The sequence below is a fragment of the Papaver somniferum genome, chromosome 3 (assembly GCF_003573695.1).
Source record: "Papaver somniferum cultivar HN1 chromosome 3, ASM357369v1, whole genome shotgun sequence".
NCBI classification, from domain to species: domain Eukaryota; kingdom Viridiplantae; phylum Streptophyta; class Magnoliopsida; order Ranunculales; family Papaveraceae; genus Papaver; species Papaver somniferum.
Genome location: NC_039360.1, coordinates 215,137,064 through 215,150,814, shown reverse-complemented (window position 1 = coordinate 215,150,814; position 13,751 = coordinate 215,137,064). Strand labels below are relative to the sequence as shown.

General features: G+C 36.4%; 1 protein-coding gene across 4 annotated transcripts; it reads left to right on the top strand.

Moving 5' to 3' along the window:
* Positions 1-802: 802 nt before the first annotated feature.
* Positions 803-13,022, top strand: LOC113358629 (calcium-transporting ATPase 10, plasma membrane-type-like). 4 transcript variants are annotated; one of them, XM_026602238.1, is made up of 36 exons: positions 803-1,167; positions 1,361-1,463; positions 1,591-1,809; positions 2,694-2,810; positions 2,904-2,943; positions 3,078-3,190; positions 3,280-3,411; positions 3,512-3,601; positions 4,387-4,456; positions 4,607-4,677; positions 4,759-4,842; positions 4,929-5,006; positions 5,087-5,158; positions 5,397-5,480; positions 5,582-5,664; positions 5,749-5,845; positions 5,928-5,983; positions 6,169-6,211; positions 6,299-6,382; positions 6,486-6,623; positions 7,070-7,132; positions 7,215-7,313; positions 8,220-8,330; positions 8,565-8,735; positions 9,477-9,536; positions 9,709-9,873; positions 9,964-10,080; positions 10,471-10,569; positions 10,918-11,055; positions 11,135-11,235; positions 11,499-11,544; positions 11,644-11,772; positions 11,873-11,980; positions 12,071-12,162; positions 12,294-12,398; positions 12,670-13,022. In XM_026602238.1, the coding sequence occupies exons 3-35, from the start codon at positions 1,645-1,647 to the stop codon at positions 12,394-12,396; spliced, it is 3,219 nt and encodes a 1,072-aa protein (XP_026458023.1). In that variant the 5' UTR covers positions 803-1,167; positions 1,361-1,463; positions 1,591-1,644; the 3' UTR covers positions 12,397-12,398; positions 12,670-13,022. The 4 variants fall into 4 exon arrangements, with proteins under 4 accessions (XP_026458023.1, XP_026458021.1, XP_026458024.1 ...); XM_026602236.1 differs by having other exon boundaries at positions 1,313-1,463; XM_026602239.1 differs by lacking the exon at positions 803-1,167 and having other exon boundaries at positions 1,249-1,463; positions 1,621-1,809.
* The last annotated feature ends 729 nt before the right edge of the window (positions 13,023-13,751 follow it).

Sequence of the window (13,751 nt, the reverse complement as noted above, 5' to 3'; positions counted from 1 at the left end):
CTAAAATATTCAGAAAATGGGTCATTTGTCCAAATATTTTTAAAACATGGTTTAAATGGACGAGTAAAAATTATTATGGGAGAAATGGACACAAAAAAAAATAGCAAGGATGAAACTGGATTCATCCTGACTTAAACTTAAAAAATAACAACGATGAAACGGGATGCATCCTGATGTAAATTAAAAATAAGAAAAAGTATTTAAAAATGGCTAGGATGAAACTGTTTACATCCTGGCTATTTTTACATTTTGTCCATTTAAACAGTATCAAAATCTAAATATCCTTTTCATCCAAGAATTATTGATTTTGGTATTTTTAACCAATTTTATGTAAAATATTCCAACTAATCTTCTATCGTCCGGTAAAGGAAGAACCAGTTCGATCAGCTTGACTTCGGGTTAATGTGGTGGGTAGTAGACACTAGACAACTTCGTAAGTATAATAAGTTTTAGATACCTACTAGTACAACGTATTTGACTTGATATTGATGAACTTGTAAGAACTTTTATTTTATTTTTGACGTGATTAGCACTTAATGCACAATTAGGAACTATACGATTGAATATAAAAAACATTACCCTCACGTCGACATGTGGCGGGTGTATGTTAAATCAAAGTACAAGGTCCGGCATAAATACGGCTAAATTCAAAATGCAGGTATAAGGTTCACGAAACTACCTTGTAGTTGCGCTTTGATGTGATGGGACATTAGATTTGATGGCAACCTAACTAGCTAGTAGTCTTATGTCACCTCTACATATATATAAATATGAGAAACCTATGAGTAAGAAGCCGCGTTTCATTTTCCTTGCAAATCTGCGTTCAATACAGAGCTCTCTGGCTCAATTTTACTGCCCCATCTTCTCGTAGCAAAGCAATCATGACGCATGCATGAGTCCAGACCAGAGCGAGTTTTTGTCTCTACTTACTCCTCCTCATAATATTTAACCCCTTGGTATTACCACACTTGGACGGTTTCGAACTAGCGACAAGAGCTTTGCAGCAGCGGTGCGACCACCATCAAAAACAGAAAAGCACTAAAAACACGCGTCACATCCTGCACACTCTATCGTGAGAACGAGGCACTGTACCGTTACGGAAAGATATTTTCACAGTCTGACCCACCCTGTACAATAAGTAAAATTTTAACCACAGGGGTAGAACGGGTATGATGTTTCTCATTTTTGTATTTTGTAATTTTCTTTTTATAATAAACAAAGCCTTTTTGAATCCCCTTCCCAAATTTAATCTCTTCATTTTCATTTCTTTCCAGAATTATCTAAAGTTGGTTTTGCTGTTTTCGTTTTAAAGGAACAATTTCCAGGAAATTTCTCATTGTTCCTCTTCTGTCACAAACAGACGAATTATTTTCTGAAGAGAGAAACAGAGTTTCAGGAGAGAGAGTGAGATAGAGGAATAATCTAGCATATTGGATAACCGATTTTCAGTTTAAGAATTTCAGGTATAGTCGCGAAACCCTAGATTTTCAATTAGTTTGTTTCCATTTCGAAACCGCTATCATTTTTTTTTGCTTTTTATAGAATTTTTGACACTTCAAAGCTGTTTTTAATTGATTTTTTTGGTTACAGATTTAATAGTTGTTGGTATCATCTCTCCAGCGTAACTGTAGAAACGAGAAAATCATGAGTAATGCTCCCGGCTCGCCTTACAGAAGGCAATTTGATGAAGAGAATGGTAATAATCACGAGAAAAACTGTGAAGCTGTTCATGATGATGAAGGTTCTTGCGGTCCTTTTGATATTCATACTACTAAGAATGCTTCCATCGATCGGCTCAGAAGATGGAGAGTATGTTTTTCCTACATTTCTGCTTGAGTTTCTTTCTTTCGTTCTTTATTTATTTATTTATTTTGTGATTTTTGTGCATTTTTCTAGAATTTTTTCTTTTGATTTTTCTACTAGGTTAGGTTTATGGAGGTATAATAACGAGGTATATACCTAACAGATTTTTGTCCACAGTCTCCTACATTTTTCTAGGGTATTTCCTAACAGATTATTGACAATGTAGCTTACTTTTCTTTTGTTGAATACCTGTTCAAGGGGATATGGAAATTAGATGGATATGGAGACTGTGGTTGGCTGATTTAGAAAACAATATGGAGAACCATCTTTTAGATGTTTGGTTTTGGACTTGTTTGTTTGTTGAAGCTGTTTGGTTTGTTGTCTACTTATTTGTTGGTGTCTAGTGAACTTCTAGGTATTAGGATTGTGTGGAGATGATGAAATGGGCATTCTACTGTTACATTAGTTGTGTTGTATGTAACTAAGGAGGTATGGAAAGAGGACATGCTATATCTTTTCCCCCTTTGATGTCTATTGTTCAGCACAGCATCGAGTTTATGACTGCAGAGACTTTGACGTAATCTCAGTTCTCACTATATTATATGTTGTACTTAGAACTACGACGGATATTCAGTAGAGTGTCATTCCGAAGTTAATGTTACCACTGGGGTACTCAGAAACCTATCTTAGTTGTCCTGTAAGAATTACTGACTGAAAGCTTCTAAGCTGCAGTCACTACTTGAATATATGATGACCCTGTGCCAACATTCTTGTTTTAACTTGTTTTACATTAAATCTTGCTTTAAACTTTTCCTCGTACACTTCATGTGCTAAAAATTGGAATATGTTTCTCATGCAAGTGTTTCTGTATCTGGAATTGTATCTTGTAGAAAGCTGCACTTGTCTTAAATGCTTACCGTCGGTTCCGATACACATTGGACCTGAAAAAGGATGAAGAAAAAGAAAAAGTCATAAGAAAGATCAGAGCACATGCCCAAGTCATACGGGTATGGCATCCTATTCTTTTAGGATATTCTCTTCTACTGTTCGGTTATCATTTCTCCAGCAGTGTTTTAATCCCTCCATTTTTGCTATTTTAGGCTGCAATTCTTTTCAAAGAGGCTGCGCTTAAAGTCAATGGTACTCCTTTTTCTTGTTTAATTCTCAATTGCTCCACATTTGATGATTAGAGTTTTGCAGTATCTGTGTAAATATACCTACAAAAGGCTGCTTAAGTAATGCTGGTCTCACAAAGTTCATTTACTGTTTACTAGCGCCGAAGCCTGTTGAACCTGCAATTCCCCATGGCGATTTTGGTATTGGATCAGATCAGCTTACTGATATGACTAGCAATAATAACTTTGGTGCCTTAGAAGAACATGGTGGTGTAAGTCTATCAATGTCTTGTTTATTCTCTCTTTGATACAAACATTTTTCATTTTATTTTTTTAATTTATAATCATGTTCTTGTATCAGGTTAATGGGCTATCACAAATGTTAAAAACAAACGCGGATAAGGGTATCACTGGAGATGAAGATGATATTCTACGTCGGAAGAACATATTTGGGTCTAACACGTACCCTAGGAAGAAACCTCGCACCTTTTTGGTATTTTGATTTTCTGTAGATTCTCCAAAATAGTGATGTTATCTCGCTGTTCTTTGTTTCTGAGAATGTATGTTAAGCTTGGCTCGTTTTTTCCCTGCAGATGTTCCTTTGGGAAGCTTGGCAAGACCTAACCCTTATCATCTTGATCATAGCCGCAGCAGCATCTTTGGGTTTGGGGATAAAGTCAGAGGTGAGTTTAAATCTAGTATAGCTGGAAACATATATGCTTTTGGTCTTTTTTTGTTTTTTGTTGAATGATTGGGGATCATATCATAATACTCCTATAATTAGTTCACAGGTTCTGTAGTTTTTACTTCTCAATAATATAGTGGAGTTTGTTAGAGTTCAGAATTTTGGGCTAGTTGTGTTTGCGTCAATTAGAATTTAAGTAAACTGATCACTCTATCTAACTAGGATGTTGAAAATCAGCTGGCTGGAGTCATAAATTTTTAACAAAGGTAGGAAATCACCATTCTATTAGTATAAGTGGGATTCCCACTTTACGTCAATTAGACGCTTTAAAATAAATACAAGCATTACACATTTATATGTTAAGTTGCTGACGTTTGATATTTAAGCACTTTCACCCTTTCATTTATTCGGCATTCTAGCTGATTAAAAGCTCATCAAACTATCCTTGCCAGATTCCTGAGCAAATGTCAAGCTTCTTTGGATTTTTGTAGTCTTCTGTCCTTGATACTAGGGATCACAAACATTCCCAAGGAACATCTTAGACTAGTAGTAAAATGAAGTTTGGTGTGTTTATAATTTCATGCCATGTTGCTCATTGTTTACTAACAACATTTCTATGTTGTTAAACTACGCTCTCTGTAGTTCTGTTATTCTCATCTGTATGTCAATGTATATGCGTGGGAATTAATTCTTTTTTAAAATGGTCATGATATTTTTGCAATTTCTGGTTTCAACTTTGTTAAAGAACCTCATGTTCTTACCTATTTAATTTTACATTTCTAGGGACCCAAAGAAGGGTGGTATGATGGGGGGAGCATTGCATTTGCGGTTATGCTAGTTATAGTTGTTACAGGTACTGGTATTTATTTTGTGTAACCAATGAGTTAACACTGTAATCTTGGGTTTTATGTGTACTTCTTAATTCCTAGAGCATTAAGGTTTCAGTTATGTTCTCGGTGACTTTCAATTGTAATGATACTACTATTCTCTATTTGTTCTTTAGCTGTCAGTGATTACCGACAATCCCTTCAGTTTCAAAGCTTAAATGATGAGAAACGGAATATACATATGGAGGTTAGTTTTCTACTACGTAACGTGTTTGACTTTCTTGGGTTTTCTTTATGTACAATAACTTGGATTCACATACCGTTTCAGGTCGTTAGAGGTGGTAAAAGAATCGAGGTTTCGATTTTTGACCTCGTTGTTGGTGATGTTGTACCTCTAAAGATTGGGGATCAGGTGATTCAACGTTAGTTAATGTGGTTGGGTTGTGCATATGTTGTAGCTGTGCTGATTTTTTTTTGTGCTTTAACTTGGTTTTTCAGGTCCCTGCTGATGGAGTTCTAATTTCTGGTCATTCTCTTGCTGTTGATGAATCTAGCATGACAGGGGAGAGCAAGATTGTAAGCTGCTTCCTTTTCTTTAAAGGGTTATATTTGTTATAGATTCAGGCGTGGTATAACACCCTTGATCTTATGTACAGGTTCAAAAAGATCGTAAGCGTCCTTTTATGATGTCTGGTTGCAAAATTGCTGATGGTTATGGCACTATGCTGGTAAGACATTTGTTATGGCAAATGCAGTTAGTGTATTTATGAGTAATTGATTCCTGTTTTTTGGCTCATAAATTGGTAATGTAGTTGCATTTTCTTTTTCATCTCCACATGTCAAGAGTTATCTTATGTACTGCTGTGAATAGGAAATCAATTTTTAGCTGGTGAATTGAAGTAGGCATGTTATAGTCCTTAGCTACTGCTTGCAAATTGATTCACTAGATGAATGTATGATTTTCAGGTAACTGGTGTTGGGATAAACACTGAATGGGGATTGCTGATGGCCAGTATATCAGAGGACAATGGTGAAGAGACTCCGTTGCAGGTTTGTTTTCTAAGGGATGCTTTATTCCTGTCTATAAGTAACTGTATAGTATGAACAGCATTATGTTACATGATTAAATGTCTTTGGATGACCTATCGCAGGTACGCCTGAATGGTGTTGCTACTTTTGTTGGTATAGTTGGTCTCGTGGTGGCTCTTTTTGTGCTGCTTGTTCTTTTGGTCAGGTAATTCAGAGCTCTTATCAGTTGAATTCTGTTCTCTATATCATTCTGTCAGGATGTCTCACTTGTATTTATGAACTCCTGTAGATATTTCACTGGCCATTCTAGATTAAATCCATACATCAAAGGGAAAACAACTGTCAGTCAGGCAGTGGATGGAGTTATCAAAATCATCACTGTGGCGGTGTGTGTGCACCTCTTTTCTTTTATGTTTTAGTTTGTGAAGTTTCTTAATCGGATAACTAAAAATCTCCAACTGTTTTTAGGTCACCATTGTGGTTGTTGCAGTCCCTGAAGGGCTTCCTCTTGCCGTTACCTTGACGTAAGTCTTTGGTGAACTTATCTGTGATCTCGTTGACATGGCCTATAAAGTAAACTATAAAGTAAAGATAGTGTCTTGCTACTGCTGCATAAGATCTTGTTACTGTTTTTTCTAGAAAGAATGAAACCCTTGTTTCCGTTTCTAGTCGTTATTAATTCTGACCTTGCTTTTTGACTCTGATACAGCCTTGCTTATTCAATGCGGAAGATGATGGTTGACAAGGCTCTGGTATATTTATTATACAAGTTGGTTTTTAATAGATATCGTAATTTGGGCTAACTTATCTAAGCAGTTCAACTAACCATCGAGGTACAGGTTCGTAGGCTTTCTGCCTGTGAAACTATGGGATCTGCAACAACTATTTGCAGTGATAAGACTGGCACATTGACCCTGAATAAGGTGATCTATTCGGCTAGTGATTGATTTAATTTCTTTGCGTGAGGTTTTATTTGCTTGCTTTCGGTTAGCACTTGGGTTGTAGCTGAATATTCCTGCATCACAGATGACTGTGACCGAGGCTTATATTGGAGGAAAGAAGACTGATTCTCCTGACAACAGCTCTCAGTTATCTGCCACTGCCCATTCTCTGATTAAAGAAGGCGTTGCACTGAACTCCACAGGAAGTGTGTTTACCTCTGAGGTAAGTCCACTTAGTTCAATAAAATGAAAGGTAGTCGGCTTATATTAGCTACTGTCAAAATTCTTAAAATTATTGTTGTTTAAAGTTTGCTGGTAAATGTTCATGTGTTTACATGTTCATACCCTGCATAGAATACTATTACTTGTAAATAAAAATCTGACAGAAGCAGTTGGTTACATATGTATCCTCTCTTTGTTGGTAATCTAATGTAGTTGGTTAAATATTCATGTGTTTACATGTTCATACCCTGCATAGAATACTATTAATTGTAAATAAAAATCTGACAGAAGCAGTTGGTTACAGATGTATCCTCTCTTTGTTAGTAATCTAATGTAGTTAGTTTAATATGTATCCTCTCTTAGTCACTGATCTAGCAGAACTGTCGAGTACTTGATGAATAACAGTGAAGATTTCTTATGAACATTTGTCTTGTTGCTTTTTGTCAGAGTGGTGAAGTTGAGATTTCTGGGTCTCCTACAGAGAAGGCGATTCTTTCATGGGGTGTCAAGGTACTTCCCTACCTTTTTTGCAGTGGGTACGTTCTGATGCTTATCCTCTTGTGAAGTCATCTGTCCTTCGTTTTTCTGGCAGCTCGGGATGAAGTTTGAAGAGCTAAAGTCGCAATGCAAACTTCTCCATGTTTTTCCTTTTAACTCGGAGAAGAAACGAGGAGGCCTTGCTCTACAACTGGTAATCCTATCTTGTCACATATCATTCTCATCTAGGAGTAAGTTCTAATCATGTTTGGATATGAATGATTGATCTCTTTGGCAGTGTTCTTAAGTATCTGTCACAGATGTCCTTACCTTTAACATTTAAAATCACTGTGGTACTTACTTGTAGGTATTTTCGAAACTTCTAAACCACAGTTGATAGCAATGCTCCTCCATATTCTTTTTTGCAGTATTCATGTTTTTTCTGTTGTCCCATTGACCACTATCAAACTCCTTCGAGTTGTACTGAAGGCTATTTCAGCTGCTGTATCGCAGTACCTGAATATTTCAGCAGGCCAATGTGTTGCCATTGGTAATTTCATTATGGGTATTTTAATTTAGAAAAGACTGCCAAATATTAGAGTTTGCTTGCCTTTCCTTGTACTGCAGGCCAACGTGTTGCCATTAATTTCATTTTGGGTATTTTAATCTAGAAAAGACTTCCAAATATTAGAGTTCGCTTGCCTTTCCTTAATTTTATATTTCACATTTAATGGCTTGCCTTCCCTTAATTTTATATTTCAATCAGTTTGAAGTGAGTTGAGTATGCGTCTAAATTGTTAAATTTCACATTTAATGGCATGAGACATGGAGACAGCAACAATGTTGCACTCCTTAACGTAGTACACGTATTCAAAAACACTGTTTAATGTTGAATATTCTGAACTTGTTGGTCGTTATTTGTCGACTTTGGTGTGACCAAGTTCTATCATCACATAGTGTTCTGACAATTCAGGTTCTTTCTGTTAAGAATGGGTCATTGACTTTCGAAGATGTTTCTCGATTGGCATCATATAATAGTTCCCTGTATTGGCTGACAGTTTTTTGCTAAATGTAAAATTTTGAATTTAATGAAGCGATGTGCATGATCTTATATTTGCAGCCCGACTCTCAAGTTCATATTCATTGGAAAGGTGCTGCTGAGATAGTCCTAAGCTCATGCACAGAATACCTTGATGCGGATGGCTCCCGCAAAAAACTGGATGAGGGCATGGTAAATTCCACTTGCCATTCAATTGCTAGATATTCTGTTTCTATTGACATTTTGTTTCTGTTCGAGAACTCCTAATGAATTTTATCCAGAATCTTGTGGAAAGATACATAAAAGTATGAAATGTAGATAATCATGTTGTTGACTTTTGAGGAATATAGAGAAAGAAACGCAGTTGATTCGAGTTGATTTTTTTTGTAAAAAAATCTACTAACTGCTGCATTTTCTCTCTTATAGACGAAATATTTCAAGGACGCTATTTCAGAAATGGCTGCAAATAGTCTGCGTTGTGTTGCTCTTGCCTACAGAACATATGAGATAGAGAAGGTTCCAAAAGATGAAGATAGTTTGGCAGAGTGGGTCATCCCCGAAGATGAATTAGTTTTGTTGGCCATCGTCGGGTTAAAGGTACTTACCATCTACCGAGGTTACCACTATTTTCTGTTTTCTCTTTATTGAAACTTGCTGAGTGGGTTGTCCAATTGATGAGAATACTGTGAAATATTACTTGGGTTCTCGTTGGAAATAATCCATACATTTACATTGTTTGATCAGCAAAATTTGGAGTATTACTCGAAAAACCGGTATATTTTGTGTGACATTTCCGAGGTTGTGTCTCTGTCTTATTGTTATTGGCACTACTGTATACAAAATATAGTTGTGAACAGGCAGCTGGTAGTTTTGGTAGATTTTCCAATGCTGTGAAATAGTACTTGGGTTCTCGTTGGATGCAATCCTTACATTGCTTGATCAACGAAATGGTAGGATTGTTACTCGAAAAACCTTAACCTTGGTATATCTTGTTCTGACATTTCCAAAGTTGTGTCTTGGTCTTATTGTTCTTGGTATTACTGTATACCAAATACAGCTGTGAGCAGGCAGCTAGTAGTTTTGGTAGATTTTTCATTTGACCCCTTAAAATAAAAAGACTACCCTAACTTCTTTCATTTGACCCCTTAAAAATAAAAACACTACCCTGACTTTTTTCTAGTTTAAAATGATGAATCACTCACTTCTCTCTCCTCTTCCTTCTCTTTCCATATGAATGTTCTTATTGTAACTTCTTTGTAATCAGTTCCTTGGCGCTTCCTTGTTCTCTTATTTTCTTTAATGATTTCTTGTTCTAATAAACGTACTATTTTTTTCTAGGATCCTTGTCGGCCAGGAGTTAGAGAAGCTGTAGAACTGTGCACCAAGGCTGGTGTTAAGGTGATATCTCGTTTTACTTATCAATGTGCACATGCCTATCACCTTTTTCATTTCTGATTTTTTGGCAGTTGCAGAACATTTTTTTCTCCTTCTTTGGGGTTGTTACATGTTTGTATCCGTCCTTCAGGTTGTCTAACATGAAGTTGGGAATATTTATTATTTCTGGCAATAGGTACGCATGGTAACCGGAGACAACCTTCAAACTGCAAAAGCAATAGCTCTGGAATGTGGAATTCTTGCTTCTGATGCGGATGCTACGGAGCCAACTCTCATAGAAGGAAAGAGATTCCGTGAGTTATCTGAATCTGAAAGAGAAGAAGTTGCTGGAAAAATTTCGGTATGATCTAAACTGCTAAAATGTCTAACACGCATAATAAAATGTATCTTTATTACCAGTGACTAATCTGTTGTGACGTTTGGCATACAGGTAATGGGAAGGTCTTCTCCCAATGACAAACTATTGCTTGTTAAAGCACTGAAGAAAAGAGGTCATGTTGTTGCCGTGACTGGTGATGGCACCAATGATGCTCCTGCACTGAAAGAGGTACAAAGTCTTTTACCATTTTCATCACACCCGCTTGATTCTTGAAATTTTCCTGCGTCTTGACATCACCTTGTAGGCCATCTCCACATGCATGTAGACGATGTTGGGACAATATGTTACTGTTTTCTGAGAAGATATATCTATCATGAAAACAAATTATGTTTATGTTTTAGAAAAACAGTTGAAGATTTAATATGGAGCATTGGGTGAAGATATTCATGAAAATAGATGGACCCTAGTGACTTCTAGACTCTTAGTGCAATTGTAGGTCTCTGATGGACTTCTATATAGATTCTACATTTAACTACAGTTACTATTACTATGTAGTTATCTAAGTGGATGATCATCTTTCATGGCACGTGTTATAATTTCTTCATATTTTGCTTCCAGGCTGATATAGGTCTTGCCATGGGGATTCAAGGAACTGAAGTGGCTAAGGAGAGCTCAGACATCATTATATTAGACGACAATTTTGCTTCGGTCGTAAAGGTTCGTTGTGAAAGTTGTTCGTCCACAATGAAGTGTCAAATATTGCCGAATTTATTAACAGTCGGTATATATGATATTAACCACACTGCTTAACAGTTTAGGTTTGGACAATAATTGTACAAATGAGTTGCTTCTCTATAGTCACATTTTTAAGCTACTGGAGATCTGTTGAAATGGACTATTTGTTTGCCTATCCTAGCTAGTCCGCCTCTGTTCGCCTTGCACCTCGCATTTGCGATTTTTTCCTCCTAAAGTAATTTGTGATTGTAAGTTAGATCACATAGTTATAAGACTGCTTCCTTTTCCTGGTTCGATTCTAATTACCCTTTTCCCTAACTGAATGTGTAGGTTGTTCGCTGGGGAAGGTCTGTGTATGCAAATATTCAAAAGTTCATTCAGTTCCAGCTCACAGTTAATGTTGCTGCTCTCATCATCAATGTTGTCGCTGCAGTTTCCTCTGGGGAAGTTCCCTTGAATGCCGTCCAGGTTAGTTACATGCTTCTTTACAGTGAAAGTTAAAGTTTTGTTTTCATCTTATTCTAAAATTGCGATTCCCTTTTGACAGCTTCTTTGGGTTAATCTGATCATGGATACTCTTGGAGCACTTGCATTGGCCACTGAACCACCAACGGATCATCTAATGGACAGAACTCCAGTTGGTCGAAAGTGAGTAATCTCAGAATATTTCGCTTATAGTGTTACAATGTTATTACCGCAGTCCAACTATTGCTTACTAAGTGGTTTGTGATTGTTTAAGGCTGAACTTGTGCCCCTCTAACTCTATTGATTCTCAGATTTCCCTTTGATGGACCAACAAAATTGAGTTCTCGGAATGTTTCCACACTTAGTTTTTTCATATTCTTTATTCAATTCAGTTATGATGTATATTTACGATGAACCTTAACATGATATCTGGGTCATTTTCTTAGGGAACCGCTCATTACGAATATCATGTGGAGGAACTTACTTGTACAGGTATGTTCCATGGCAGAGGACTTCTTTTATATTAAAAAGGTAAAATTTCTCCTGTTTGCCACAAAATGTTTTCAACTGGCTTCTGCTGGAAAATTGCAGGCTATGTATCAAGTTACTGTGCTTCTCGTCCTTTACTATAAGGGTGAGAGTCTGCTGCATCTGACGAAGAGTGAGCATGATATCAAGGTGAAGAATACTCTGATCTTCAATGCGTTTGTCCTTGCCCAGGTAAATTCACCAACAGTCTCAATAATTACACATAAAGGGAAAAATCTCCCAATCTATTTGAATTATACCGGAAAGGCTAATAATAAGTTTTGATTTGTAGTTATTCAATGAGTTCAATGCAAGAAAGCCTGATGAGTTGAACGTCTTCGGGGGAATCACCAAAAATCGCCTCTTTATGGGCATCATTGCAATAACTCTTGTACTTCAGGTAAGTTATGTTTATTAGATTATCAAATTTCAGTTTTGTGTTCCTCTTATAAAAAAATTTCATAATATTGTTCTTTGTTCTCCTCTCTAGGTCCTTATTATATTCTTTCTGGGAAAATTCACCGACACTGTACCTCTAAATTGGAAATTATGGCTGATCTCTGTTATCATTGGTGTTATCAGGTCAGTTTGAAACTTGTCTTGGCTGGGGGAATTCCTGATTTTTTTATACTTTCTTATTTCCCCTTCCATTTATGTTTCCTGATTTATTTTATGAGTAATCAAAACTCGTCCTTGTTTTGCTTTTTGTACAGTTGGCCTTTAGCAATCGTTGGGAAGTTTATACCAGTCCCCGAAACTCCCCTAAGCCAATACTTTACAAGACTATTCCGCAAATGTTTATGTTGCAAATCCTGAATGTAAGTTGCCTTCAATTGTTATCCTAATTACATTTTAATCCAGGGACTTGAACCATTACGTACTCCAGTGCCGTAACAAGCAAAACTGGAACTCACCTTCTCAATAAACAAACTTAACCAATCTGGAACCACTGTTGATGTCTAAGCTGTATCCAGTATGGTAGTTACTAATGCAAGTTATATGTATAATGGTTCTAGTTCTAAAACTGAAATATGTGGAACTCAAGTGTGTTTCGGATTTTAACTTTACATTCTCATGTTATTTTTTCAGGGGGCTCGGGGTTCTCTAAGCGTGCTTTGTTAGCGATAGATGTATAGGATTATATTCACAGGATTTTATTTGTAGTCTTAGTCTTTTGACCACCACGTACTGCAACTTTGAACATGGGCGGCGGCACCATCTAACTAGCAAAAAACAACTAATATCTTCCTGGAGAAATTCTTTTGTGTTTATATCACTACATACTAAATATCTATTTGTGTTGCTTGGTTAAAAGAGAATGTCAAGTTTTTCCCGAATTTGTTGTCGTTATTTGTTTTGCAAGTGCTGAGAATATAAGTGTTTATAAAAAGTATTCCTATAAACTTAGATGTGATTATGTTAATGTAGTATTTGGTACGACATGTTCTCGTCTGCTGTTTGCTTTCTTCGCTTTATTGTGTTGGTGAAACAGTTTTCGTGAGTTCGATGGTACTTCTGTAGGGAGTTCAGCTCTCTAATAGCAGTCTTGGTGTCTCACATAACAGCTGAAACTTCTGGAGATGCCTCAAACAAAAATATACAATGGCTTGTAATGCCATATTGCCATTGGACCAATAGGAAAATATCACCTCTAATCTATAAAAAATAGAGAACTTTGTTGCCTGAGTGTCGAGTTTTGATACGGAATCTATGGACTTGATATCGGGTAAACCAAATCAGCCATTGACTCAGTGATTCAGTGGAAACAGTTAGAAGTAAATCTTCTCTCTTGATTATATCATCTTTGCTTTTGAATTCGTTTTTTTTTTTTTCAAGCAAAGGCTTTCAAGAAGAAGGCTATTATTGGGACGTCACAGTCCATTAGAGGGGCGTCACCTAATAGGACAAAAACGGGTCACCCATAAGTAATATCAAGAATCCCTTATCTCAAATAATTTTATATTGACCAAATAACCTTTATTTAGTTAACAAAACTAGTGACAAAACCCCTAGGTGACCAACTTAAAGGAACAAAAAAACCACCCATATTAATTTTAACAAATTAAATCAGTTTCATTAAATAGTGACACAAAAATCCCAGCTCAAATAATAATTAGCAAATTTAATTTTTTTTACTTTGAAAAAACCCAAACGTACCCTTCTTCATCTTC

Coding starts and splice junctions, on each gene's coding strand:
- LOC113358629 (XM_026602238.1), top strand. CDS start 1,645: ATGAGTAATGCTCCCGGCTCGCCTTACAGAAGGCAATTTGATGAAGAG. Junction 6,212..6,298: donor TGATGGTTGACAAGGCTCTG/GTATATTTATTA, acceptor ATCGAGGTACAG/GTTCGTAGGCTTTCTGCCTG. Junction 11,236..11,498: donor AGAACTCCAGTTGGTCGAAA/GTGAGTAATCTC, acceptor TCATTTTCTTAG/GGAACCGCTCATTACGAATA.